General features: G+C 35.0%; 2 protein-coding genes across 4 annotated transcripts in view; one reads left to right on the plus strand and one right to left on the minus strand.

Moving 5' to 3' along the window:
* TAX1BP1 (Tax1 binding protein 1) overlaps positions 1-20,102 on the plus strand; it is a 33,371-nt gene extending 13,269 nt beyond the window's left edge. The window contains exons 6-18 of one of the 3 annotated variants that reach the window (XM_088150716.1): positions 486-634; positions 714-804; positions 1,391-1,576; positions 4,048-4,275; positions 6,061-6,207; positions 8,270-8,363; positions 10,158-10,276; positions 11,195-11,320; positions 12,387-12,458; positions 13,924-14,104; positions 14,312-14,460; positions 17,677-17,762; positions 19,557-20,102. In XM_088150716.1, coding sequence (XP_088006842.1) covers positions 486-634; positions 714-804; positions 1,391-1,576; positions 4,048-4,275; positions 6,061-6,207; positions 8,270-8,363; positions 10,158-10,276; positions 11,195-11,320; positions 12,387-12,458; positions 13,924-14,104; positions 14,312-14,460; positions 17,677-17,762; positions 19,557-19,758 — 1,830 coding nt within the window. In that variant the 3' untranslated portion in view covers positions 19,759-20,102. The remainder of the gene's footprint in view (positions 1-485; positions 635-713; positions 805-1,390; positions 1,577-4,047; positions 4,276-6,060; positions 6,208-8,269; positions 8,364-10,157; positions 10,277-11,194; positions 11,321-12,386; positions 12,459-13,923; positions 14,105-14,311; positions 14,461-17,676; positions 17,763-19,556) is intronic. The other 2 variants (XM_088150717.1, XM_088150718.1) reach the window with 2 other exon arrangements.
* A 1,237-nt stretch (positions 20,103-21,339) lies between these two features.
* JAZF1 (JAZF zinc finger 1) overlaps positions 21,340-24,967 on the minus strand; it is a 130,707-nt gene continuing 127,079 nt past the window's right edge. Inside the window, exon 5 of the mRNA XM_088150719.1 lies at positions 21,340-23,696. Within this exon, the coding sequence (XP_088006845.1) occupies positions 23,520-23,696 (177 nt within the window). The 3' untranslated portion in view covers positions 21,340-23,519. The remainder of the gene's footprint in view (positions 23,697-24,967) is intronic.

The raw sequence follows: 24,967 nt of genomic DNA on the forward strand, positions 1-24,967 counted from the left end.
AGATGTACTTTGTCCATGTTCATGGTGGTAACGTAGACAAAATATTTTACTTCTGTTTTGAAATGCAATTGTCAAAAGGCTAATACAGACTTCTTGTTGCTTCTGTAACTAAACATTTAGAATTTATGCACAGCTAATCTATACATTTTGTGTAGGTCTTTCACAGAAAAAGCGAAGCCATATTTTGCATATGTTTCTATTGTTTTAAAACATTTGCATCCTGCCTTCTCTTGTGAATATGAGCATGGCAAATGGAAGCAACTAACTCAGTGATAAGATGCATGAGGAGATGACCTTATATCTCCTTCAGTGATGATTTAACCTCCCTTGAGAAAAATCACTTAGATACCATACATCTATTCAATAGAGATTATATTTCTTTTCCATTTCATCCCCAAAGATGTTAGTGTAGATTTGGCAAATTTAATTAAACATATGTAAACATGCATACATTTAAAGTGAGTTTTATAACTTTTTTTTTAAAGGATAGCTTTAAAGCTGTAGAAACTCTTAAAACTGAAAATGAAGAACTCAAGAAAAAATGTGAAGAAGCTACTTCTAAAGTTCTTCAGCTTGGAGAAGACATCATGATTGTTACTCAAAAAGCTATTACAAAAGAAACAGAATTAGATAGGTATGCAACAAATATAAAACTTTTTCACTGAGATCTAAATAAAAGCAATATATTTGAAGATTGTTTTTTTATTCTGTAGCTTGAAAGACAAACTCAAGAAAGTAGTCTTGGAAAAGGAGCAGTTTGAATGCCAGTTAAAGACAGAAAAGGATGAAAAGGAGCTTTACAAGGTAAATTTTCAGTTAAGTATATTGTAGCTAGAGAAAATTCCATTATCTGGAGGCGTTTTACTCAGGAGTTTTCAGCATTCATGGTGCTCCCCCATTATGAACCCCTCCTGAAGTAAACCAATGATTTAACTCAAATTTAGAGTTGGGTGAAAAAAATATTCCCCCAACCTCAATCACCACATTTAAGTCTACATACCAAACAAAATAATGGGTAGAGCTCTGCAACAACAACAACAAGGCTTTGGAACATCCCATCTCTCCCCACCCTACCAAAGACTCTGCATGTACAACATGGCTGCCCAGGGCTAGATCCCTGCAAAATTGCACTGGAGCCTTGCCAGGTAGCGTGCCTTCTCTGCCCAGACAAGCAAATATCTAGGAAGGGCAGAAGTGAGTCCTGGCAGCAATCCTGCCTTGCATGCTTAGGGCCCTCCCAATTTGTTCTGTCTAGTTTTCTTCCTTACCAAATATGCACCCAAAGAAGATTCTTTTGCTTCAGCCTTCCATTTAATCCTAGTTACCTTGGGATGGACCTGTTTAGAATAAACATAACGAGTAAGAATATGAACTGATTATGTCATTGCAGATACACTTGAAGAATACAGAAGTTGAAAACAGTAAATTAACATCTGAAATTCAGACACTTAAGAATTTGGATGGAAACAAAGAAAACCTTATAGCGTATTATAAAGAAGAGATTGGCAGATTACAACTTTGTATGGCTGAAAAAGAAAAATTGAAGAGAGCTTTCCTGCTTACTTCCTCAAATAAGGTATTGGAACCAATTAAATAGCATCTTTATTTTTAAGTCTTCGTTATTTTTGTTTTCAGAATATTCTAGATAATTCAAGTTACCTGCAGAACAATTGCTTCAGTAAATGTAATTATTTGCTTAAATAAGAGAGAGGACAAATTAATTATTAAAACAGTAGAGGCATTATTAAATAGGAGTAATTTTAAATGCATTTACTTTATTTTTCAATTGTAGCAGTATCAAACATGAAATAATTTGAACCTGTAGATTTGTGGTATTCTTCCTCCAACACATACTCATATTTTTTTCAGTATCCTTATAGCATTTTGCAGAATGCAACTTGGTGACAGTGATATATACATTCTTCCAGGCTGAAGAATATATTTGTCACGAAGACTCCCATGGACTCTCAGGATATGAACCAACACACAGTGCACAAACACCCCTTCCAATTTTTTTCTCTTTTTTCTACTACCAAAACAAGCATAGTACAGGTAGTCCTTACTTACTAACCTCGTTCAGCGACTCTTCGAAGTTACGATGGCACTGAAAAAGGAGTCTTAACACTGGTTGTCAAAGCTGCAGGCGTCAGTGTCCCCAGGGTCATGTGATTGTGATTCAGGAGCTTGGCACCCAGCATGCATTTACAATGGTTGCAACACCCCACGGTCATACCATCACTGCAACCTTCACAGCCAGCTTCTGACAAGCAAAGTCAATGGGGAAGCTGGCAGGAAGCCGCAAGTTGGGTCATGTGACATCACACTTAACAACCTGTGGTGATTTGCTTAACCACTACTGTTGTAATTGATGTTGTAAGTCAGCATGGTCACGTGACATTTCACTTAAACCACTGCACTGCTTAGTGACAAACTTGCAGTCCCAATTGCAGTTGGTAAGTGAGGACTACCTATAAAGCAAGATTTTCATTTCATTTCAAAGATGTATTCCTTTTTAGAGCTGCTCCTTTCTGCCTTCCTTTTTCCTATAACTGATAACTGCCATGATAAAGTAATAAATTACTGCATGAGTTGGAAGCAACTAGCCAGGTATTTTCAAAGGGCACTCTTTCTTTACTAAGACAGTAGGGATAGTCCTCGCTTACTGATGGTAATTGGAACCGGAAATTCTGTTGCTCAGTGACATGGTTGTACAGTGCGCTGTCATATGACTGCACCGACTTACGATGGCAGTTCCAGCCATCCCAGTCGATAGGTGAATAATTGTAGTTACAGCATGCTGTGGTCATGTGATCACCATTTATATTTTATTATATTATAATATATATTATTTTAGACTTCCCCCATTGGGGGGAGATGGCCGGTTGAAAAATTTAATAAATAAATAAATAATTTGCAACCTCCTGCCGGGTTCTCCATTGACCTTGCTTGTTGGAAGCCAGCAGCAAAGGTTGCAAATGGCAATCACGTGACTGCGGGACACTGCAACGTCATAATTGTGAGCTAAGCATATGAATCACAATGTGACTGTGGGGACACTGCGACAGCCACAACTACAAGGACCGGTTGTAAGTCCCCCTTGTTCAGCACCATCATAACTTTGAATGATCACTGAACAAGTAAGTGGTGGTTAAAGAAGGACTACTTGTAAATCTTTTTGGATGTTATGTGTGTAGTTCAGTATGTTGAATTATTATAATTATTAAAACTTGTTTGCAGCCTGACTCCCAACAATTCTGGGTGGCTCGAAACAAACAAAGAAATTACAATATTAGTGCTCTTATTTTTATCCCTATTACCTGTCTAGGGGTGAGGTAATTGTGCTAGGGGTGAGGTAATTATGCTAGCTGGCATTTTTTTCTCTTAGGGTTCCATCCATTTCCCTGGCTTGTAGAATGTGATCTATCCCATCTCTTCCATTTCTGAGAAGCCATCTGTGATGAGTAGAAATGTTCCACGGGGTCGTCTTCAATGATTTTCTGCAAAATTAGTCCTAGAACACTTCAGGAGATTTCTGGCTTACCTCAGACCGACACTGCTTTAGGAGCTGAAAACTCCCCAATCTTTTTCAGGATCATTATTGCTCTTTTCTGAAACCAACCGTGTATCTTCAGTCACCAACAATGTCTAGATCCATCTTGGATTGCCACCCCTTAGATCTCTACTGCTCCCCTCTTTTTTATTAAGAGTTCTTTTCATTTTGAAGTCATTATGTTTGCCAGCTCAGCAGTAGCTGCCCTTTCTGCTTAGGAAAACAATGCCTATTGGAAAGTTATGTTATCTATTTTACTTTCAGGATTCTGCTGTTAACTAAAAAGAACAGTGCCTGCTGGGTGTTTGAGTGTACACATGACAGAGTGCTGGGAGCCATGGGCAACAGCAGATAGCCATAATATTTCTAACTGGAAATTTTGATATATTACTAATACTGTACTTATGTCTTGAAAATACACCTTTCTTTTTGTTTAAGGGTAGCAGAAAATGAGCTAACTTATGAGTAATATATAGATTTACTTTTTTATTTTCTAGGAAGAGTCAAGTGTTTTAAAAGAGCAGCTTCGGAAAGCTGAGGATCAAATTCAGGCAAGCAGGCAGGAAGTACTGTTGATGTCAAAAGAACTAAGTGATGCAGTAAATGTGCGTGATAAAACGATGGCAGACCTTCATAGTGCTCGACTTGAAAATGAAAACCTGAAGAAACAGCTGAATGATGCTCTAGCTGATCTTAAAAAAAACTCTCTTACAAACAGTGAACAGGTAAAAGTTCTGTTAATTATAAAGCTCTGGTGTCAGTTAATATAAAATTGTTTGGATGATAACTTTCAGTGGAGATCAGGTCTCTAGTATTTAATCTAACAACCTGAAGGCATCATTTACAGTATAGTAGAGTAAAACATAATTTAGACTGAACCTTGGAGCTTTAAATGCTTTCCATATGTTTCTAAAATGTCAGATTTTCAATCTAGAGTTATAACACAGGACAGGATATAATCAGTGTTGAGAAAATTAGTGATACCATTTCCATTGTGTTATTATAACTGGATTAATGCATTTCATGTTTCAGCATAAATGAAGCTAATTTGTTGGACTCTAGTTTTTGCCTTAATGAGGGAGGGTTACTTTAGAAATTTGGCTTAAATTTCTAAAGAAGAAAAATACAGGGTAATAATCTTATTCTACTTCAAAATAAATTGTATTGTAGTAGAAAAACTATTTAGCTAAATCAATAACAAGAAGTTTTTTTCTTTGTTACTTCTTTGTCAGTCCACTGCAAACAGTGTACCAGTGGGGGGAAACTTTTTTTTAAAAGATTTTTTATTGTTAGAATAGTGTAGTACAAGGAAAAAAACTACATTAAATAGTGATAGTAGAATAAAACAAACAGGTACTATGAATAAATAAAAACATTATGGAAAAACTTTCTAGTGACACATTCTCCCCTTCCTTTCCGTTTGTTTTCCCAACTGTTGGCCGCAACCTAGATATTTACACTTTACATTAAACATTGAAGATTATTGCTAGTATCTATTTAAGTAGTTTCATGTCTTATTTTTTAGTGGTCTGTAAGTTTTTTCCTAAAAACCATATTCCAAATGTCTAAATTTGTCTTTCTGTGTAATGTGTAGTATATAAGGAAGCCATTTCTGCTTAAATTTGATTAGACTTCTGTAATAGATATACATACTGTCAATTTTGCTATTGCTGCATATTCTTAAATTTTGGTTTCCCAGTATAATATTGTCACCAAGGTTCCTCTTTTTCAGTGTTGTTCCAAATTTGTCCTTGTAGCTGTCAGCATATATCTTAGTAAATTGTGATAATTTTCACTTATGTTTCCTAATATATATATCCTATCTATCTATCTATCTATCTATCTATCTATCTATCTATCTATCTATCTATCTATCTATTATCTATCTATCTAATAATTGGGTTTCAATTCAAATTTTATTTCAGATTTTTTGAATATTTTGATGTATTTCTTTCCAGTAATTTTGGGTGTTTTTATGTAACCAGCTCACACGATAAAATGATCCATCTTTATTATGGTATTTACAACATTTATTGTTACATGATTATCTTGGTAATTATTGATGGAGTTATATATCATCTGTAAAATATTTCATACTAATTTTCTTTTTATATTTTGGGGAATATTTTATTGCTTTTTCCATAGTTCTTCCCATTGTTGCAGAGTAATTATTTTTTTGAAGCTTTGTATCCACAATTTGATTTGTTCCAATTCCATGTCACATTTCAATAGCAATTTATGTATTTGTCCTAATAAGTGATCTTGGTTTTGTATAAATGTTTCAAATTTCTTTCTCAAGGTCCCTCTTTCTTTCTTGAAATCATTTTTTAATTTTCTAGCAATTTGTAAATACATCAATTATGATAAATTCCTACCTTCCCTGAGCAGTTCTTGCTGTGTTTTTAGTCTGTTTCCTGAATCTGGATGCAACATATTGGCATAAGTGATTAAATGTGGGGGGGAAAAAACCTGTTTTGAAGAATACATATCTTCTTTTTTTGGGGGGAAAGGGAACATCGAATGTTGTAGAGAGAGAACTACGCAGAGAAGTTGAAGATTTAAAGCTCCGTCTGCAGATGGCTGCTGATCATTACAAGGAAAAATTTAAAGAGTGCCAGAAGCTGCAAAAACAAGTCAATAAATTTATTGACCAGAATGTAAGTTACATTTTTATAAAATCAGTTGACTATTTTGGGTGAAGCAGACACCAGAATGTGTAACCTATGTCAATGGAAAGGAGAATGTTCACATAGCTATTTAAAGCTGGATAATCTAGAAGGTTCATAAATGTGTTACTATAAGCTATTCAAATTTAATGGAAGTAACAGCTAAGGCACAGTGGACAGAGATTCACACCTATGTATAATATATACAAAAATGCAGTAACCTACTCCATTTATATTTGCAACTTTTTGTAATCTTTATCCAGAACGCTAGCAGTTGCCTATTAGAATTTATCAGTTATCCGAATGTTTTCTGAACTCTTGGATAGTATCCTTATTGAATCCAGGTATCCAGTACCCGTACCTGAAAAAGTGCAGTTGCCTTCAGAAAACTCTAATATATTATTTGCAAGGGAATAACAAAAAAAATATACATTATCCAATAGAGAAGGTAATAATGGAATATTTTGTAATCTATTCATTATGGTTTGTTAGAATAGATTCTCATCAAGTGAGGAAAAGTAATTAGGATAGAATTTGATCTCCCATGGCAGAATGAAAGGCTCATTATTATGAGACAACAGCACATACATTCTTCATTACAACAGGGAGTTTCCTCTTCCTGTGACTTCCTTTTATATAGGCTAAATTCCTTATCCTAATTCTCCTAGATAAATAGTGTAATTGTCAACTTCTGTAGTAAACTCTGGTACCTGCCTTTTTTTCTGTTACACTAGCATTTACTGGTCATAATTTTACACATAAGAGTCTGTGTACCTGAAAGAACTAAGTAGGTAAATATACAATGTACTCTAAATCTATATGGCCGGAAATGTAGCCTTAATGATAGATGATTCTTAAAACTACCAAATTAATCTTGCTAGGCTAAATTTTGTGATGCATTAAGATGACCTACTATATTAAATATTGCAACAGCTGTATGTAATTTGACTTATATTATTTCTCTTGGCTTCTGTTAGCATCCCATTTAATCATTAACCAAGCCAGTCCTCTGATTTTCCCAGTAATAGGTTTGGAATTACTGCAAAATAGTAAGAAACACTATTTTTAGCATATGGGTGGTAAACATAAAGGAATAGAGGGTTTGTAATTTGGACAAGAGAAGTGTCATTGGCTAAGGGAAGGAAATCAGGTTAACTTTGTATTTCCATTTTGTTCTAATAATAGGAAGACAATCAGACCCTATCAGTTGAATTTTAATACTGGATCTGTTCAATATATGCAATGCCCTAATTAGATTAATTTTAATCTAGTTTTTACATTTTCAGATTTAATTAAAACCAGTTAAATATTACAGTATTAGAAGTCAAACATTCCTTTTGTGATGGTCTTTCCATTACCAGAAAGCAATAACATTCAGAGTGAGTCCAGTTTTCTTTGTATGTTAATATGTAGGATTTCAAAACAGTATTTGGGTTTGATTTTCAAATCCAATTGCAGTTAGAGGTGTATATGGAAATACTTTTTAAATAATAGATTTATAATACTTGAGGTCACTATGTTAATCGTATGCAAAAGTCACATTTAGGTTATTTTTCCATGTTACTATAAATATGAGCTATGATAAAACGATGGGTTATGCAGCTGTTGGAATATTAGCAGTCATGATCTGAACATTGGAATTTTTTTTGGTGAAACTCAGGGCTATTAGAACACTGCAATAATTATATTCCATTTTTTAAAATAAAGTATTTAAAGGATCACCCATTTCCACATTAGCATCCATGTGCCTTGATCTTCTATAGAATATTCAGTACAAGAATCTTTTATATCACAGTCATGCTATAGAGTGAAAAAGGAGGCTTGCAAATGTTGTTAAAGAGGCTAGATTGTGCTGACCAAATTATATGAGATCATATTAAGGTTTCCCTATTAGGCATTTTAGATAAAATTTGTTTCTTAACACAAAGTCTTGATTTTGGCTTAATTGGTTCTGTATTTTAAGGATTATTTATTTTTATTATTTTTTTTGAAGAGCTTGATCTAGAACCCTTTTAATGAAAGAAATGTTTTAAATAAAATCTTTTTCATAAAGAAAACTTCAGGGGATCAACCGAATTTGACAGATGGTTCAAAAAGTGAAACTCCTACGGTCGAGGCTGGTGATAAAACATTACCCGCATCTCCAGGTATCAACTGCTTCTGTGCTCCCTTAGAAAAATAAAGCTGCAATCTAAAGATCCCATATATACTTTGCATTTCTCTTCCACTGGCAACTCCTGGAAAACTGAAAGAGTGTTCACAGGAATGATATTGCATAAGAGGCAAACCTGGATGAATTAATTACAATCCAGTTTTTCTTAGCATGGGAATAGTGTTGTCAAATGCACATAGGGCTGTCTTACAGGTGATTCATCATGAAGCAGCCTAGGAATTTCATATTTTGCTTTAGTCAAAGTTCTTTTGAAAATGCAAGGATTTCATCCATGTAGCAACTCTTTTTATTGATTCCAGAGAATAAGGAGAATGCTTAAACTATTCTTGGTCTGTGATTTAGTTAGACATGAACATTTTAAACACTGTATATTTCTATTCCATGTTACCTTCCACCATGATATTTAAACGGTGCATTGCAATTGTAGAATTAGATGGCTATATCATGTGCATTAAGCCCATGCTATCAAACTTATTATTCATAACTATATTATATTACTTAGTATTTTTATAATGCAAGGACTAAATTATAATTTTACAGTAATGGCGAAGAGTACCCTGTAGTGGGATGCTCCTCTTCCTTTTTCTGATAGGGACGATCAGGACTTTAACCCTCACGTGCAGAAAGGTAACCACTGCCCAGTTCCAAATCATACTTGGCTACGGTTTGCAGGTCTTTGTCTAAGATCCTCTTGTGGCCTTTTTCTTTGCTTCCCTTTTTTAGAAGAGAGAGTTTGCTATGGCTGGGAAAGAGCAAGAGCTCAGCCCTTTCCATCTCTGCTGCTAGGAAGCCAGATCTAAGGAATTTGGGAAGAACATGAGGTGAAATAGCTTGTGGCAGGCAGTTTCCCTCTTCTTGGGAACCTCTGGCTCCAGTAATACCTTGCAGAATGCCAGCTGCACTCTGTGTACCTCTTTCAGCCCTCATTGAATCCTCCTCTATCCTTATGGGGGATCAAGAGGCCTGGGCACCAGACAGGACAGAATCTAGCAAGGCTAGGGGTCTGCTTCCTCCATTGACTATGGTAGATTGTATAGCAGTTAATTCAGAGTTCAGCAGCTGGATCCCCCAGATCATCCTGGTTGAGGTCTTCTTGCCCAGTGACCCTGGCTTCTGTGCTCCAATTTTTGGCATTGTAGGATGGGGACAAACTTAGAATGCATCCCTGTTCATATCTTTTTAGGAGCGAAAAAGGCAAGAATCACCGTTTTCTTTTTCAGCAGTACTGCTCTTTTAGGCAATGGCTAAAAATGATCTCACAAAGAATGCAAGTGAAAACACTGCTAGTTGTTTTCTGCCTTCACCAGTCTTATCCGGGGAGGCTATCCATTTCAGCTAGCCTGCCAAACAAAGCATTGGGGGAGGGGAACCTCCTGCTTTGCAGCATCAGCCTGCTTTTTCTAGGTCAGGTGTCTTTATTCCCTGTTCCCTTTGATGAGGAAAGAGGGAATTATTTGCTGGAAAGCATTTCACCAACTTCACTACCCTTTTCAAATCCTGATTTTTCCATGCTTTTAAAAGCTATGTCCAAACTAATTGGGAGGAGGGGAGGGATCAGTCTTCCAAAGAAAGCTCATCTGTCCTTCGTTCTGAACATGTTTTTGTTGTCTTTACTGAAAATCAGTAAATATAAGTTCTCTGGTACCCTGGAATATGTTGTTATCAGAATGTAAGCAGACTATTCAATTTAATTAGGACTATTCATTATAATCATTATTTCTCAGTCAGCAGCAATGAAACAAAGTGTATTTTTCTTCAATATGTGCAGTTAGCGTCATTTCATCTGATACAGTTGTGGAGTTTTCAGAAAAGGAGCAAGATCATGAAAAGAATAAGGAAATTTCTGACAAAACAGCGAAATTTAAGAAATGCAAGCCGATGCTGTCAGTAAGTAAAACAGAAGAAACTAGCAACAGAATAAAGTAGAACTAGGGAGTCATCACAGAAAAACTCATTGTATTTAATCTGTTTACTTCTACATTTGCCTTGATGGTATCTGAAGACTTTCTACAACTTAATATCTCTTTATAATTCATTTAAGTGTTAATGGGAAATGAGAGACCTGTATTTATAGCCATAACTAGTTAGTCATATAGCTTATTTATTCTTTCAGTGAGGAATGCCTGTGCTTTCATATCTATGCTTATTCAGAAGTAAGTCCTGCTGTGTTGGTACATTGTTGATTACAATATTGATAGATTTCCATTGTGTAGCTCACTTATATAATATGGTTGCATAGTATTGCCTTGTCTAAATAAGTGGCAGTTGTATAAAAATAATTTTAAGAGAATTGCTGGAAGCTCTGAAATGTACCTTTTTTCCATATACAGGTTTGCCAAAATCAAAAGTGATGAAAAGTAAACCTTCAAAGAAATAGGAATATAAATTATGTGTCAGACAAATAATATGAAATGAGAAAATCAAGAAATAAGAGTTATGGATTTTTCTTGAAGGGAATGAATTACTTAATTCAATGAACAAAGCTAGTAATAAATACTATTTTCCAAAGATGATTTGCTCATAGTTTTCCTTGATTTTGCTAGTTCCTTGGCAAATATTTCATAACTGATTATATTGAAACTAAGGGCACTTGACTTTGTCCTTCTGGATATAAGGTATACTTGATAGTTGCAAAACTTTGTGGAGTATATTTACAGTGACCCAAACCCTAAAATGAAACTACTTAGTAAAAAAAGAATTGCATATTTCTTATGCAATACTACATAAACACAACTAAACACTTTGAAGTGTGTTTCATTGCTTTGATTCTTTAGCTAAACCAGCAAATTTATAATTTTTCTATAGGATGAGAAATTGAAATGTACTATGTATGCTGATGAACTGGCCAAATTGGAACTGAAATGGAAGGAGCAAGTGAAAATTAGTGAGAGTGTGAAGCAGCAGCTAGCTGCAGTGAAAGACCAGTATCTAGTAAGCCTAACCCTTACTTCAACAATTATTTAATATGTTTGTGCAAGTTACTACTTAAAATAATCACTGTATAGAGGGGAATTAGAGTTAGTTGCTTAACAGAAGTGTTTACTCATTTTATGGAATCATTATTGGAGCCAAATTTCTGCAATAGAACTATTATCAGTGAACATGTCGCCTCTTTCATTTCTCTTCTGTCTTCTGTGATACAGAATTATTTATTTGTGTAGCTTTGGTAGTATTATGATGGTCAGCTAGCTCTTCTGAATGTTACATTTCAGCATGTCATTTATTACAAAATGAAGACAATTGTTTCTGTTAATATATAGCCTAGCTTGAAAAGTGCTCATTGTTTTGCACATGTAAAGTGAATGCAGGAACTCTATTTTGGAATGAAAGAAAAGTAAGTATTGTAGGGGACTAAGATCTTTAATACAGCCCTAAATGCCTTTAAAACTTGCATTAAATTGCTAAGTTTCTGCTTTTGTCGTATTAACAGAATTACTCTAAATAGGGAATACTTATGATAGCAACTTAATTCATTAAATTACAAATTTAAATTGATTGGAGTTTTTTGGCTTTGACCTCATCCCATTTCTGCATTGTTCCCTCCTCTCCCCAACATGCTAGTCCAAAGTCAAGTATTAGATACTAGTCTATAAAAGATGCATATCATCAAAATACTTAACGTGCTAAACCAGGTTTTTTCCTTTTTTATTCTGGCAAATGAACAGGGGGAGTCCAGCTTAAAGGTTACATTAAAGCTGTGAAGTCTGATTTCCCCATTTATAGATTGCAATTATCTTACCTTAATACTTGACAAAGATTTGGAAACCAGCAGAGGGCAAAAGTATGAAAACCAAGTACATTCAGTATAAGTGACTAGTAGAACAAGTAAATACTGATGTGATATTTGTATCAGTTACAGTACATGGAAGGCATATATTATGAATTATGGCAATAATACATGTTTTTCTGTCTGTCAGGTACCTGACATTTGAAAGTATATCTGGGGAACTGCTTTATATTCACTAGCATACTTTGTTTTAATTTGTGTTTTAAATAGATGCAGTTGGCTGAAAAAGACAGACAGATAGATGAGTTGACATCTCATTTGGGAATCCTCAGCATTGAGAAGGTACTGATTTAATGTCAGTGAGCTACTGATACTATGTTATATATTCTGTCATGTGGCAACTGGAGCTGATTTAGTACAAATAGCTGCATATGAACCAGAATATGAATAGTAGTTAGAAGAAAGCTTTATCTTTGGAAATCATTCAATGTGAGTTTATAACGTAGTATCATAGATGTTTTGAACTGTTGGGCACCTTGGATGTAAAGCTTATGAGGACACAGGGCAGTAGTTCTGTGTGATAATCAACCGAACTTGAAAATACATATGTCAACTAAACTAGAATATCCCACTCCAATTATTGACTAATACCCAAATATATAGGATTTTCTCAGCCATTTTGTGAGAATTATTGATCATGATAAGATGTATTATCATGATAATTCTCCCAAAATGTCTGAGAAGCCGTTTTGACGATGATGATGATGATGATGGTGATTTTAGGGTGGTAGCAGATTGTTTCTATTATAAAAAATTATTTGCAAAGTTCCCTGCCATGTTGTTACCATACCAACCGCTAAGCAGCTCCTCCCAACCCCCAACCTCAAAACAAGTGGGTGTGTCATATCTGGAAGCAAATTTGTATTTTTTCAGTCTGTAAGAATTAAAATATAATAGGATCTCAGCCATGATAATTTTAGAAAAGATTTTATTTTTTCACATTTAGAAATTGGTTTCAAATTACTTTAGATGAAACCAAAAGAATTAGTTTAAGTTTTTTGTTCAGAAAGAGTTTAAGCATTAAAGCATTGAACATTTCAGCATGAACATATGTCTGTAGGTTGTGTTTTTAGCATAAATTTGGCTGATGACATTCTGTGTTCATTTCAGTTTTACCAATAACAAAATAGAATATATCGTGTTAAGTTAACAGGTACTTTTTTTATGAGCAATAATTATATGTCAACTGTTTTTGAGCTGATAAAGGTTTAGAATCAAAGGCCCACTATGAGTAAATCTTGTATTGTTCTTCATTTTAAATTCCTGTATGTCCTATCTGTAGCTGAACCATTCACCTAAAATGATTGCATGTATCAACCTCCCTTGCATGAGGTATCATGTTTAGTATATATGTTTGGTATTAAAAGCTTGCGTAAGCTAGTAAGTAAAGTATTTTATCATTTTCTTAAATGAAAAGAACTTCCCTAAATTTAAGTCACAATGGCTAGTATGTACCTATTATAAATAATTAGATTTGTGTAAGCCATGTGAAGTACCATTCAAATGACAACTGCTTCAGAAACCTTATATAAACTTAAAAGTAGCTTTCAATATAACATAATTCAGGTTACCTAAGGGGCAAGAAGAAACAATAGATAATTTCAAGCTGGATAGTTACCTCATTTAGGCAAATCTGAAGATTAAAAAAATATCTATATAGATAATAGGAATAGAGAGTGCCAAATGATGAGCCTTAAAGACTGACTTGTTCCTTGTCTCATAGCTATATTTTTCAACCTTTCTTTAGAATCCTGGAAGGAGACCAGAAAATCAAACAGAAAGGATCAAAGAAGGACAGATTTCTCAGCAGGCACTATATTTTCTCAATCCAGTTCTTAATTCTGAAGATAATGGGCAGGTTCCTGCTATACCAGCTAGGGTACCACTTCTGCAGTATGGAAATCCCTACACAACCCAGGAAACTAGAGGTTTGAGAATTCAGTTTTCGTCAGATTAGTTGTACTAGGAAAATTCCATTGGAAGTATACCCACTGTATTCTCAAAGCAACTTAAATCATTAATTGGCCATTACTTTCAAACATTTTAGCTAAAGATAAAGGTCTTTTGGAATATGGCATTCCAGAAAAGGCTTCATTGTATATAACCTAGTGCTCATTCCCTAATTATGATTGCAGATGGAGCAGATGGTGCTTTTTATCCTGATGAGATCCAAAGGCCACCCGTAAGAGCAGCCTCTTGGGATCTTGAAGATAATGTGGTGTGCAGTCAGCCTGCTCGTAATTTCAGTCGCCCCGATGGTTTAGAAGATCTTGAGGATAGTAATGTAAGTTTGAAGTAAAAATAACACTTGTGATTCTTATATTTAAGGTGTGATGTCTCCACCCTCCACCCACCCAAAGTTATCTGAATATTTCTCTCGGATAGCCTCCAGTTTGAATGAGGTGGACATAATCTCTAGCTTTAGAAAGTTCATTATAGTCAGTGACACCCATTGTCCCATTTATGAATGTATAAGTCTGTTGGAGCATTTATTCAAAGATACCAAAATTTGTTCACTCTTTGCCAGTCAGTGCTGTTAATGATATGCCCAGGCTACACTCATTCAGTGATTCAAACGATCAGAAACATGGCCAGAGCACCAATTTCTACACCCAGTTCCAAAACTGGGATATGCTTAAACTCTAGCTGGATTGGGGTGCTTAAATTAAGAATTATCCTAATTGGAATACAGCACAGAAATCCATATTCTGAATTCAGAAGGGTGTAACAGCATTTGTATGTCAAGAGAAGTGTTTCTGACAGAGTAACATTTAACAAAGGGTTTCACCACACATGAACAAAATTCAGATCTGTGTTTTATTTCAGTATTTCAAATAAGAAAATGAACAGCAATATAAAAATGTTAATTTCTTTAAATGCCTATTTCACATGAAGATAGTTGCTAGCCCATATATATACAGTGTCTACAGTATACATATTATATTATACAATTTGTATAAAATGTGATGGAGTTGTAAAATATGTGACACTATTTTTTTGTATCTATTAACTTTAAGAAACACTTGAATAAGTAATATTCTTTTATGAAGTCCTTCACTGTTGCACGTATAGTGGTATCATGACCTGCTTCTCATTTAGTCTAGTTTGCCACGTTTAATTGCTATTAACCTTTTGAGAAACTGATCAGTGTTCAGACAGGCACAGTTTTAGCCTTGGTGCTCAGTAGTAATAATGGAGAAAAAATTATCTCTTCTTCTTGCCTTTTGCTCCCTGAGTCTACTACTGTGAATAATTAGGGAGACTGTCAGAACTTTTGTGGCCTGTTGAACATGTTGAATGTGAGCGTAGAGCACTTCCCTACCTTTATTTCACATTTTGCATATTTAATATGACCATTTAGTCTAGCATAGACATTACAATGACAAGTCTTTCTCCTCTTTAGTCATCTGCTGCAGTTTAATTAGCAGGGTGTTCTTTCTAATCTATGTGCTTTACCTTTTGCAAGCCCAAGAGGAACAGAGCTTAAGTCTTGTGCTCATTTGCTGACACAGCTTAGATTTTGTAATGAGGCAGAAGGATCCTAATGTGCTCAGATGGGAGCCAACTTTGGGCAAGTGTATGTCTGTTCTCAGAAATGTTTCTTGTCTTACATCAGATAGAAGTTTTAACACATTATAATCTGACTTTTCAGCTTGTCAAATGAAAAACCACTTAACTTTGCTTAGGGAAGTATATTCAAGAGAAGAAATAGGATGCTAACTACTTTGAACTGGCATATAGATGTTTGGCAAGTACCAATGTAACATAGCTGATGAAACTAGTATTCCTTTAAAAGTAAGAATATATAGAAAGGTAAAAGTAAGTAAGAATATATAGAAAGAAGGAAACCTCCTTTATATATATGACATCTAGTAGAAGTTATCAAAAGATATTAAAAAGAGCTGATCATTAGTTTCCTTAATAGAAAAAAAGATACTTTAATGCTATGCTGACTTCTGTATGTTGTTCCTAATCCTAATTGTATTTTTACATGATATGCTTCAGCCCTCTGCTGCCAACTGTTTAGTAGTTTGAAGGCCCTTTTCATGCATAGTTTGTTTCAGTGATAAAGAATAAATTAGGTGCATCCATGTACTTTTCCTATATGGACTTAAATATGGCTACAATTACAGTTTTTAATAAAACAGAAGGAACTTGTGACTAGACGAATACATGCACATTCCTGTCATAATAGGTGAATAATTGAGAGCATATATTAATACAGATTTGCTGCTGTAGCATATATTTTTCTTATTCTTTTTGTTATTACTGTAATAAGTAATTTCTGTAATAACATCACTGTAGATTAGTGATGTTAAATTAGTTTTTATAAACAATAACTTTCCAGATGTTGTTGAACTGTAACTCCCAATATTCATTGCTGATGGTGATGCTAATTGGAACTGCAAGGAGTTTTGATTCATTAGATCATGAATGCATTAGATCATCTTCATTAATCTGAAAAATCATACAATTAAATATTTCAGAATGGTACCAGTTTTAATGTTTCTAATCACTGACAATATTGGAATGTGAGTTGGACATGTGTGCACATCTGGTGTTGCTGGGCTATATTTACATTCAGGATAACTTTCTGAAATATGAAATTATTTGGAATAAATCATAATCCCTAATAGTCACTGTTGGACTAGCCTTGCTCATCAACTCTAATTGTGTCTACTTATGTGCTATTAATGCTGCTAACATGGTTACTGGTGACACTAATGAAGAAGGAACAGGCAAAATTCAACAGTTTAGTTGATAGCCCTCACTGCAGGATCATGGCAAATTGCATGCTTGGTTGACAGTAGTGGTACTCTCAAACTTGGCTGTCGGGAAGAAGCTTTGTAAATTTAAATCAGTGACTTCTCCCCACCTTTTCTTACAGATGTTGTTTTAGCAAATTCATTGTTTAATGTAGCTGTTCATAAAATGGAAGTTTGCTTTGTATTATGATAACCTGCATCTAATTTAGAGAGGCTTTGCAGGAACGTAGTCCCTAAGCATTTGTATCAAAGTTGCTAATCCGACGTTTAGTATTAGTCTGTACTGTGGAAATTGTGCTTTGCAATACAGGGTGTTTCCTTGATTTCTAAAAGAGAAGTGATGGCTTTGCAGCTGATTCCCATCATAGCTTCCCCAGTAGCACTTTGATGGGTGTTGCAGGAGAATGCGCAGTTTACATCCTCAGCAGATTCTCTAAGAGACTTTTGCTCTTCTGCATTTGCAAGTGATAGGGACAAGGCAAGGAAAAGCTTCAAGGCAACGTAAAGTCCTTTGTTGAAGCATGTTGTAGTCTCTTTGCTTCAATGAAGAAAATAACATAGGCTCAACAGTATGAATGTGTTTGTCAAGATAAATGCCACTTCACACACTTACCTAGTGGATTATTTAGAATATTATTGGCTTGTGAACGTAAGAGGTCATGGTAATAATAACAAGAATGAGAACAATTTTGTGAGCAAAATACATTCAGTAAAATCAAATATTTCTTTCGCAGGATGATGAGGCAAGTGCATCTTCTGCTCCAGATCCACCAGATCCGCGCTTACATAACCGTGCGACAGGTTTTTGTTTTGATTCCAGGTAAGGTAGTAATGCCAAGGCTGCTTTTTGAAATTAACATGGGAGATTTCCTACCAACTTTCACAGTTATACTTTATGTGATAATATGAGCATCCACTGTAGACAAAAATGAGTAAAATTTCACGGGGGGAGCTTAAGTCCCAGGTCTTGAACTCTAGGAAGAGTTGAATTTCAGTTTTTATACTTGGAAAAATAAATGGTTTCCCATCCCCCTTTCCTATATTGGAATTGTGATAAAAACACAGGGTCCTTTGAATATAGTTTTCTGTATTACTACTACATCTCCTTTCTTATTTACACGTAATGCCAGTTTTATCATTCATTAGAAAAAAACAAATTTCACTCTAGCATATTTTGTGAAATGTTTTCATTTCAAGTTTCATCTATCACTTTCTTTATTTGCTCCTTCTTTATCATACTCATAAATGTAAGTGCCCTGAATAATGCCAGTGCTTTCAATAATTTGAAGTCATACCTTATTATATAAAGGCCCCTTCTAATCAGTGATTGAAAACTATGTTGTTTAAAGACATTGAATGCATTGAGTGAAAGCTTGCAACTTTCGGTTTTGAAATAGAATTCTCATCAGATAATTAAATAAATGATCAATTAACTTTCTTCCTAGACTTTCCCATGGCAAGTAGAGGAATAGTGTGATCTAGACCAAGGTGAAGACATAGTATCCTGAAAAGTTCTTTTCAGGAGATTTTTTTCAGGAGACTGAGTTCTAGTCCCGCCTTAGGCATGAAAGCCGGCTGGGTGTCTTTGGGCCAGTCACTCTCTCTCAGCCCAACTCACCTCACAGGGTTGTTGTGGGGAAAAGAGGAGGAGGAAGGAGTATTAGGTATGTTTGCCGCCTTGAGTTATTTATAAAAATAATAAAGGTGGGGTTAAAAAAAAACTTTTAGACTACAACATCCATAGGTATAACTGCTGACCAGGATGTCTGAGTTTATGGGAATACTTGGAGGATATTGGTGCATGAGAGGATTTACATCAGCCTTCTCCAACCTAGGGACTTTCCAGATGTGATTTCCCAAATTCTTAGTAACAGCCACGCTTCATGGGGAAATATGGTGGTTGAAGTCTATCTGGAAGGCACTGAGGTTAGGGAAGATAGTACAGTGGTACCTTGGGTTATGAACACCTCTGCTAACGAACTTTTCAGGTTGTGACCAGCTCCGGCCGCAAAAATTTACCTCGGGTTACGAACCGGATCTGCGGCCATTTTCCGCCATGACACATGGTCCGTGGCCATTTTCCGTCCGTTCCATGTGGTCCGTGGCCATTTTTCCGCCCGTGCCACGCGGTCCGCAGCCATTTTTCCGCCCATTCCATGTGGTCCGCAGCTGTTTTTCCGCCCTGCCGCGTGGTCCGCGGCCGTTTTCCCGCCCCTGCCGCATGGTCCGTGGTCGTTTTTTCGCCCTGCTGCGTGGTCCGCGGCCCTTTTCCCACCCTGCTGCGTGGTCCGCGGACACCGGAACGGATTAACAGTAATTACATTGAACCTTATGGGAAAATTTGCTTCGGGTTGCGACCAAATCGGGTTGTGACCAGAGTCAAGGAACGGATTAAGATCATTACCTGAGGTACCACTGTACTACACAGTGGATAAATATTATTCGAATAGGTATGTTGATTATGTGGAAAACCCCTTTATGTCTAATGGCATGCAAACACTGATTGTGTCCTTGTCACTTAGATAATAGTAATGACAGAGATAATAACAGTAGGAGATTAAATACTGGTCTCAATTTAACTGTTGCTTTCAATTATTTCCCTTTTTATTCCAAGTTTTGTGCACATCAAGAAATGTCCACTCTGTGAAGTGATGTTTCCTCCTAACTATGATCAAACCAAGTTTGAAGAACATGTTGAAAGTCACTGGAAGGTGTGTCCAATGTGCTGTGAACAGTTTCCTCCTGATTATGACCAGCAAACTTTTGAAAACCATGTTCAAACACATTTTGATCATAATGTTTTAAATTTTGATTAGTTTGGGGCATCATTATGCAGCATAATAGGGAGAAGTTGATTAAGATCTATAAGACAAGAGAATGCTTCATGAATGGTGTAAGCTTAAAGAGATAGTGGTCAGCATTGCAGCTGATTAGAATAAAGCTTTGACCGATTACCAAGTATTTCTTAATCTAGAACACACCCAAATATGTTGTATCTGTCACTATTTATTCCTTGGCTAACAATTCATATGAACACAGGAAATGTGCAGACTTGTTTAGAAATCTCCAGAATTCAGTTTGTGGTGCGATGACAGTTTTCCTCTTGCTTGTTCTAACATATTAAAGTTCATTCCTTAATAAAATGAGGTTTTTCAATAAATTTGTGTATATCTTTCCTATCCCTGTTAATTCTGCATAATTTATCCAACATAAGTTTTTTTATCTGTTGCAGAAATGTAGTTGTTTTGTGATTAAATGTTTTGCAGAAAAGCCTTACAATAGTATTCACCTTTATTATTATTATCCCAATTTGAAAATGTCAGGTATACTACTAAAACTACTAAAAAGACTGAATTTAGAACTATTAGTAAAGTGTAATAAAATTGTAACCTTTTTGTTCATTTGTACTTAACAAAATTTTAATGTGTATCTAAAGTCCTTCAGTAGATGTTCAAAGCTACATTCAGAGGATCAGAAGTTTTGGCCTCTTCTGCTTTACTTGGCACATTTCTCCTTTACATATGTTGTATGTGTGTATATATCTAAAACACTATATTTTTAAGAGTCGCAGAAATCTTAAATAATTTGATCCTTTTGGATAAAATTATTACCTTTTCATGTTGTATGATAGCCAAATTAAAGGCAAAAAAGTAAATACTGTGTGATTTCATTTGATCTCCTTATGTTTTCCAGACCTCTGTCAAACCTTACTAGAGTCTTCTAGGAAAACTTTTTGTGTAAAGAATTGCAGATGAAGAAATTGCCAACACTCTTTAATGGAATAAAACTCTCTTTCACTTAGTAGCATTTGGATATCCTTTCATAGTAGGATTTTTGTATCTAGGCCAATGTCACAGATTTTTTTCTTAAGTAACATGTAGATGTGTTTCTCCCCTACAAATTGATGTTTTTCTGAGAGAATAGTTTGCATTATTTTTCATAACAATTAAATATAAGAACGTTATAGGCTACCACCATTTTTCCTGTGTCCTAGTTATGGGGATTCAGTGCAAATAATAATTGTGAGAATATTCATATTTGATGCCTGCTTTTGCTCTAATTGGTACTAAAGCACATAGACTACTAGAGTTTTAGTGTAAGCAAATCTATTGCCTTTGAAAGGTTTATAAAACACACTTTGCTAGATAGTAATCATGAACAGACAGTGAATATATAATCTCTTACAAATACTCCTTTCAGACTGTGTTTTTCCAAGTTTTCAGAAAAATTATCTTCAGTTAAGAATTAGCTCTTCTGTCGGTTAGAGCTGTATTGGATGCCTAACTAATAGAATCCTATTGTGTTTATAAATTATAAATTCCCTGTTTGCGTAGTATGTTTATTATAGTAAAAGTTCACCTGTGCTACATTCTACTTATGTCTACTTATTTCCTGCTTTTACCACTTTTAAATATTGTTAAGTAAACAGAACAATTTATTGTATGCCTTGGTAATGTATAGCATCTTTACAGTGCAAAGCAATCAGAGATAATGAAATAACATCCAATTTTCTTTTGGGTCAGAGGCAATTTATTAAATGTGATTTGATTAACATTTGTAAGCAGCTTTTATGGAAAGAAATTTCAATGCATTTCATGGTGCTCAGTTCTAAAACAAACCTTGTGTGACTTCCAAACTTAATGAACTTTGTCCCCAACAAAATATAAGAAAATATAATTTAAAGCACATTTTCACAGACACAGTACAATACATTCACTATACACAGTATAACAAAATAGTTCCATTTTCGTCTGTTTAATACTGCCACAATGACTATGTAAATAGTAATGGATTGTAATAGTGGAAAGAATTGACATGCAACATTATTTGACGGTTAGGTTAGGTTACTCAGTACTTTTTACTGAGAGCACAGCTAAATGAAGTCAAAATGTTAGAAGATGGATATAAAGCTTTAAGTATAAGCAATAGATTGTTATATTAGGATATCTGTTATATCAAACTGTTACTGTTGCTAATACATTGACTTTTCTGAAGGTGGGTTTAGGGTAATTTGTCTAAAAGAAGCTTCTTATATCTTCTTAAACCCTCATTATGAGAGATCTTAGATAGTTGGAAAAAAATCTTTCTTACCTAGTGAAGAATCTTTGCCCACTCAGTGTTTATACATGTTCTAATCTAAAAGAAAAGAGACTTGTATTTCCCATGTCATTTATATATAAATACAAAATACACAGAAAAGGATTATTTGTAAAACTTAACATATTCTCATGTGGGAGACAAAACTCCCAAGTTTGTATTAATTTAGCTTTTGCATACTAAAACTGTTAACCTTCACTATTTCTTTAAACAAGAGAATGCTGAAGGCAGGAGAGCATCAAATAAATGAAGCATTCAGGTGTGGTCTAGACCTAAGGAACTCTGTGGTAGAAGTCTACCTTGGAATACCTGCTTCAAAAAGTGCTTCATCTCAGTAAGGCTCATGATGTCTCACAGTTCATAAAGAAATGTAATGCTAACCTGTAGAATGCAACCATGCACAGTCAGTTATATATGTGTGTGTGTATATATATATGTGTATATATGCATATATACATACATACATACATACACACAAATCCGAAGGTACAATGTAAATGGAACTAGAAACTTCCTTAACACAAATATTGTACCTCTTAAAAACATGCCTCATTTTTATTTGCAACAGTAATAGTTGCAAGAATTGGCAACATAAAACATTTAAATTTGTTGGCAATGAAGAACTACAAAGTGCTTTAAGGACTCCATCTAAGATGAAGATTATTTCTCTCATAAAATTTGCACTTCATTTCCAAGTATCTGCTAGTAGTAGATAGCAGAGGCCAATAGCAGGACCAGGAAAACACAGTCCTCAGAAATTTGGGTGGATTTTTAACATTAAACAACATACGTCCTGTACAGCTAGAAGTAGGAATTCTAATGGTAGAGTGATCTACTAATTCAAATGCAAATATTTTCTTCATTTCAGAAGACTAAAAGAATTTGCAAGATAATATAAAATACAGCAAGCACACCTTTTATGTATGTTATTTGAGTATGAAAATATTCTTCGAATATGTTAAACATTCTCTTATTTATAATTCCAATACCTATAACCTTGCTATCCTACAGATATCTCTGTTACATAAGGCATATTAACCAGGTGGATAATAGGGAATTGTTTTGGTTTTGCAAGCACATAGGAACTGATGTGTTGAATTTCTTCAAGCACATTACAATCTTGAAGTTATCCTAGTGCCAAGTTTTCCTCCCCCATCCTTATTTAATACTGTAGAACAGCTAACTATACAACATTCCCTAATTCTCCTTTGGGGGTGGGGGAAAGGAAAAATACTTTAAAAAAATCTGTAGCTTTTAGCACCTTTATATTAAAGTAATGTATATGGGCATGATGATTACATGTGCAAATGTACAAAATCATTAACTCTACAAAGATACATCATTCCAAAATTACAGAAAAAATGTAAAGCATGCATTTAATTTCTTTAAAGGGTTGCTCAATGCTTCCCAAGAGAAGGTGGCTGTCTTCAAAATCAGCAACTGCTGGTGAGGATTCCTTGGCACATTTGTGACCAGCATCTTATTGCTGCATCTTCCTGATAATCTCAGCAGACACTGGTGGGTGGAAATTGATTGTATGGTGCCGCAGACCCTGAGCTGTCTTGTAACTCTTTCCACAGCGGCATTTGAAGGGTTTCCGCACCCGGATCTGTGTCCTGTGGCCATTCTTGGCATGATACTTTATACCATTCACATTCTGTGAGAGAGGATTGAACACAAAGGCTTTAACAGTGATGCTAGAGATATTGCCAGATTGTTTAATTTTCAAAATGAGGTGTAGCTTGGATTACATTAAGTCATTTAAGGAATATATTTCACCAGGCATTTAGCTACAAATCAATCACAGGATAGCTTGAAATAGGATGACTTAGTCCACAAGCTCAGCTGGGGCTTTAAATATTCACATTTCTTGAAATCTTGATAGTTCCATGGTAATCTTTTTATCCTATCTCCTTTTGGGAGGGCCAGAGTGGCAGCTGCCCCATAGATACCACCAGAACATACAATATTCCAGCCATATAAAGATGCAGAAGCTGCACCAGTCTCTGTAAGAGCCAGATCCCAAATCCTTTCCCTTGTCCTAACAGTCATTCAGCACTTCTTGCAGAACTTGAGATCACTTTTCAAGAGGTCGAGCCATTTGAAAGCCATCTTGCAATAAAATACTGTTTCTAAAATAAAATTTATCAGTAGGAAGGGAGAAGAAACACTACACTCATAAACTCAATTTTATTTTTAGATTCCCAGGTTTCTATTTTATCCCTCTTCTATCTCTTCCTTTAGGTTAACTTCTTTTTCTGGAAGGAAACTGGAAGTTAAACTGGAACACTGTTTCTTTCCATATCCTGTTGTATTTTTAGATTTTCAAAATGTGAACATCCTTGTTGAAGAAACAGTAAAATCAGTTGTAAGGCACAAATGTTGCATTAATTAGAAAGAAATGAAATGGGTATATTTTAAGATGAAAAAAATCTTCATGTGAGTTGCCGAACAGATTTCTAAGACAAAATGATTCATAGCTGTCTGGGCCTTTAAAGAATTCCAAAATTTATAACACAGCAATACTTATATTAAGCCAAGTCAAAGGGCACAAGTACTTGTACCTTGCATATTTTTGCAATTTTTGAATTGTTTTAGTAAGAACAGTTTTTAAAGTTTTGAAGAAATGCAGAAATTGCTTTGTTCAAATAATCATGCAGGCATCTTAATGCTTGGCAAAGCTGGGTCAGGGAAGGAAATATCTCAAGATTAGGGTAGAGTAGAGTAGAGTAGAGTAGAGTTGAAAGAGGAAGCTAGATTGCTTATTCCTACTCATTTCCATGCTACTGGTTACTCAAACAAAGCTATTCCATTCCTCCACAGGCAACATAGTTGTAATTAAAGTACTAGACTAGGATTAGGAAAAGACATGTTCAAAACCCCATTGAGCCATGATGCTTAGTGGCTGATCTTTCCCAGTGGGTATGA

Source organism: Python bivittatus, unplaced genomic scaffold (assembly GCF_059951505.1).
Source record: "Python bivittatus isolate LINGU-HERP-01145 unplaced genomic scaffold, Pbiv_v1 ctg000610_np1212, whole genome shotgun sequence".
Lineage (NCBI taxonomy): Eukaryota > Metazoa > Chordata > Lepidosauria > Squamata > Pythonidae > Python > Python bivittatus.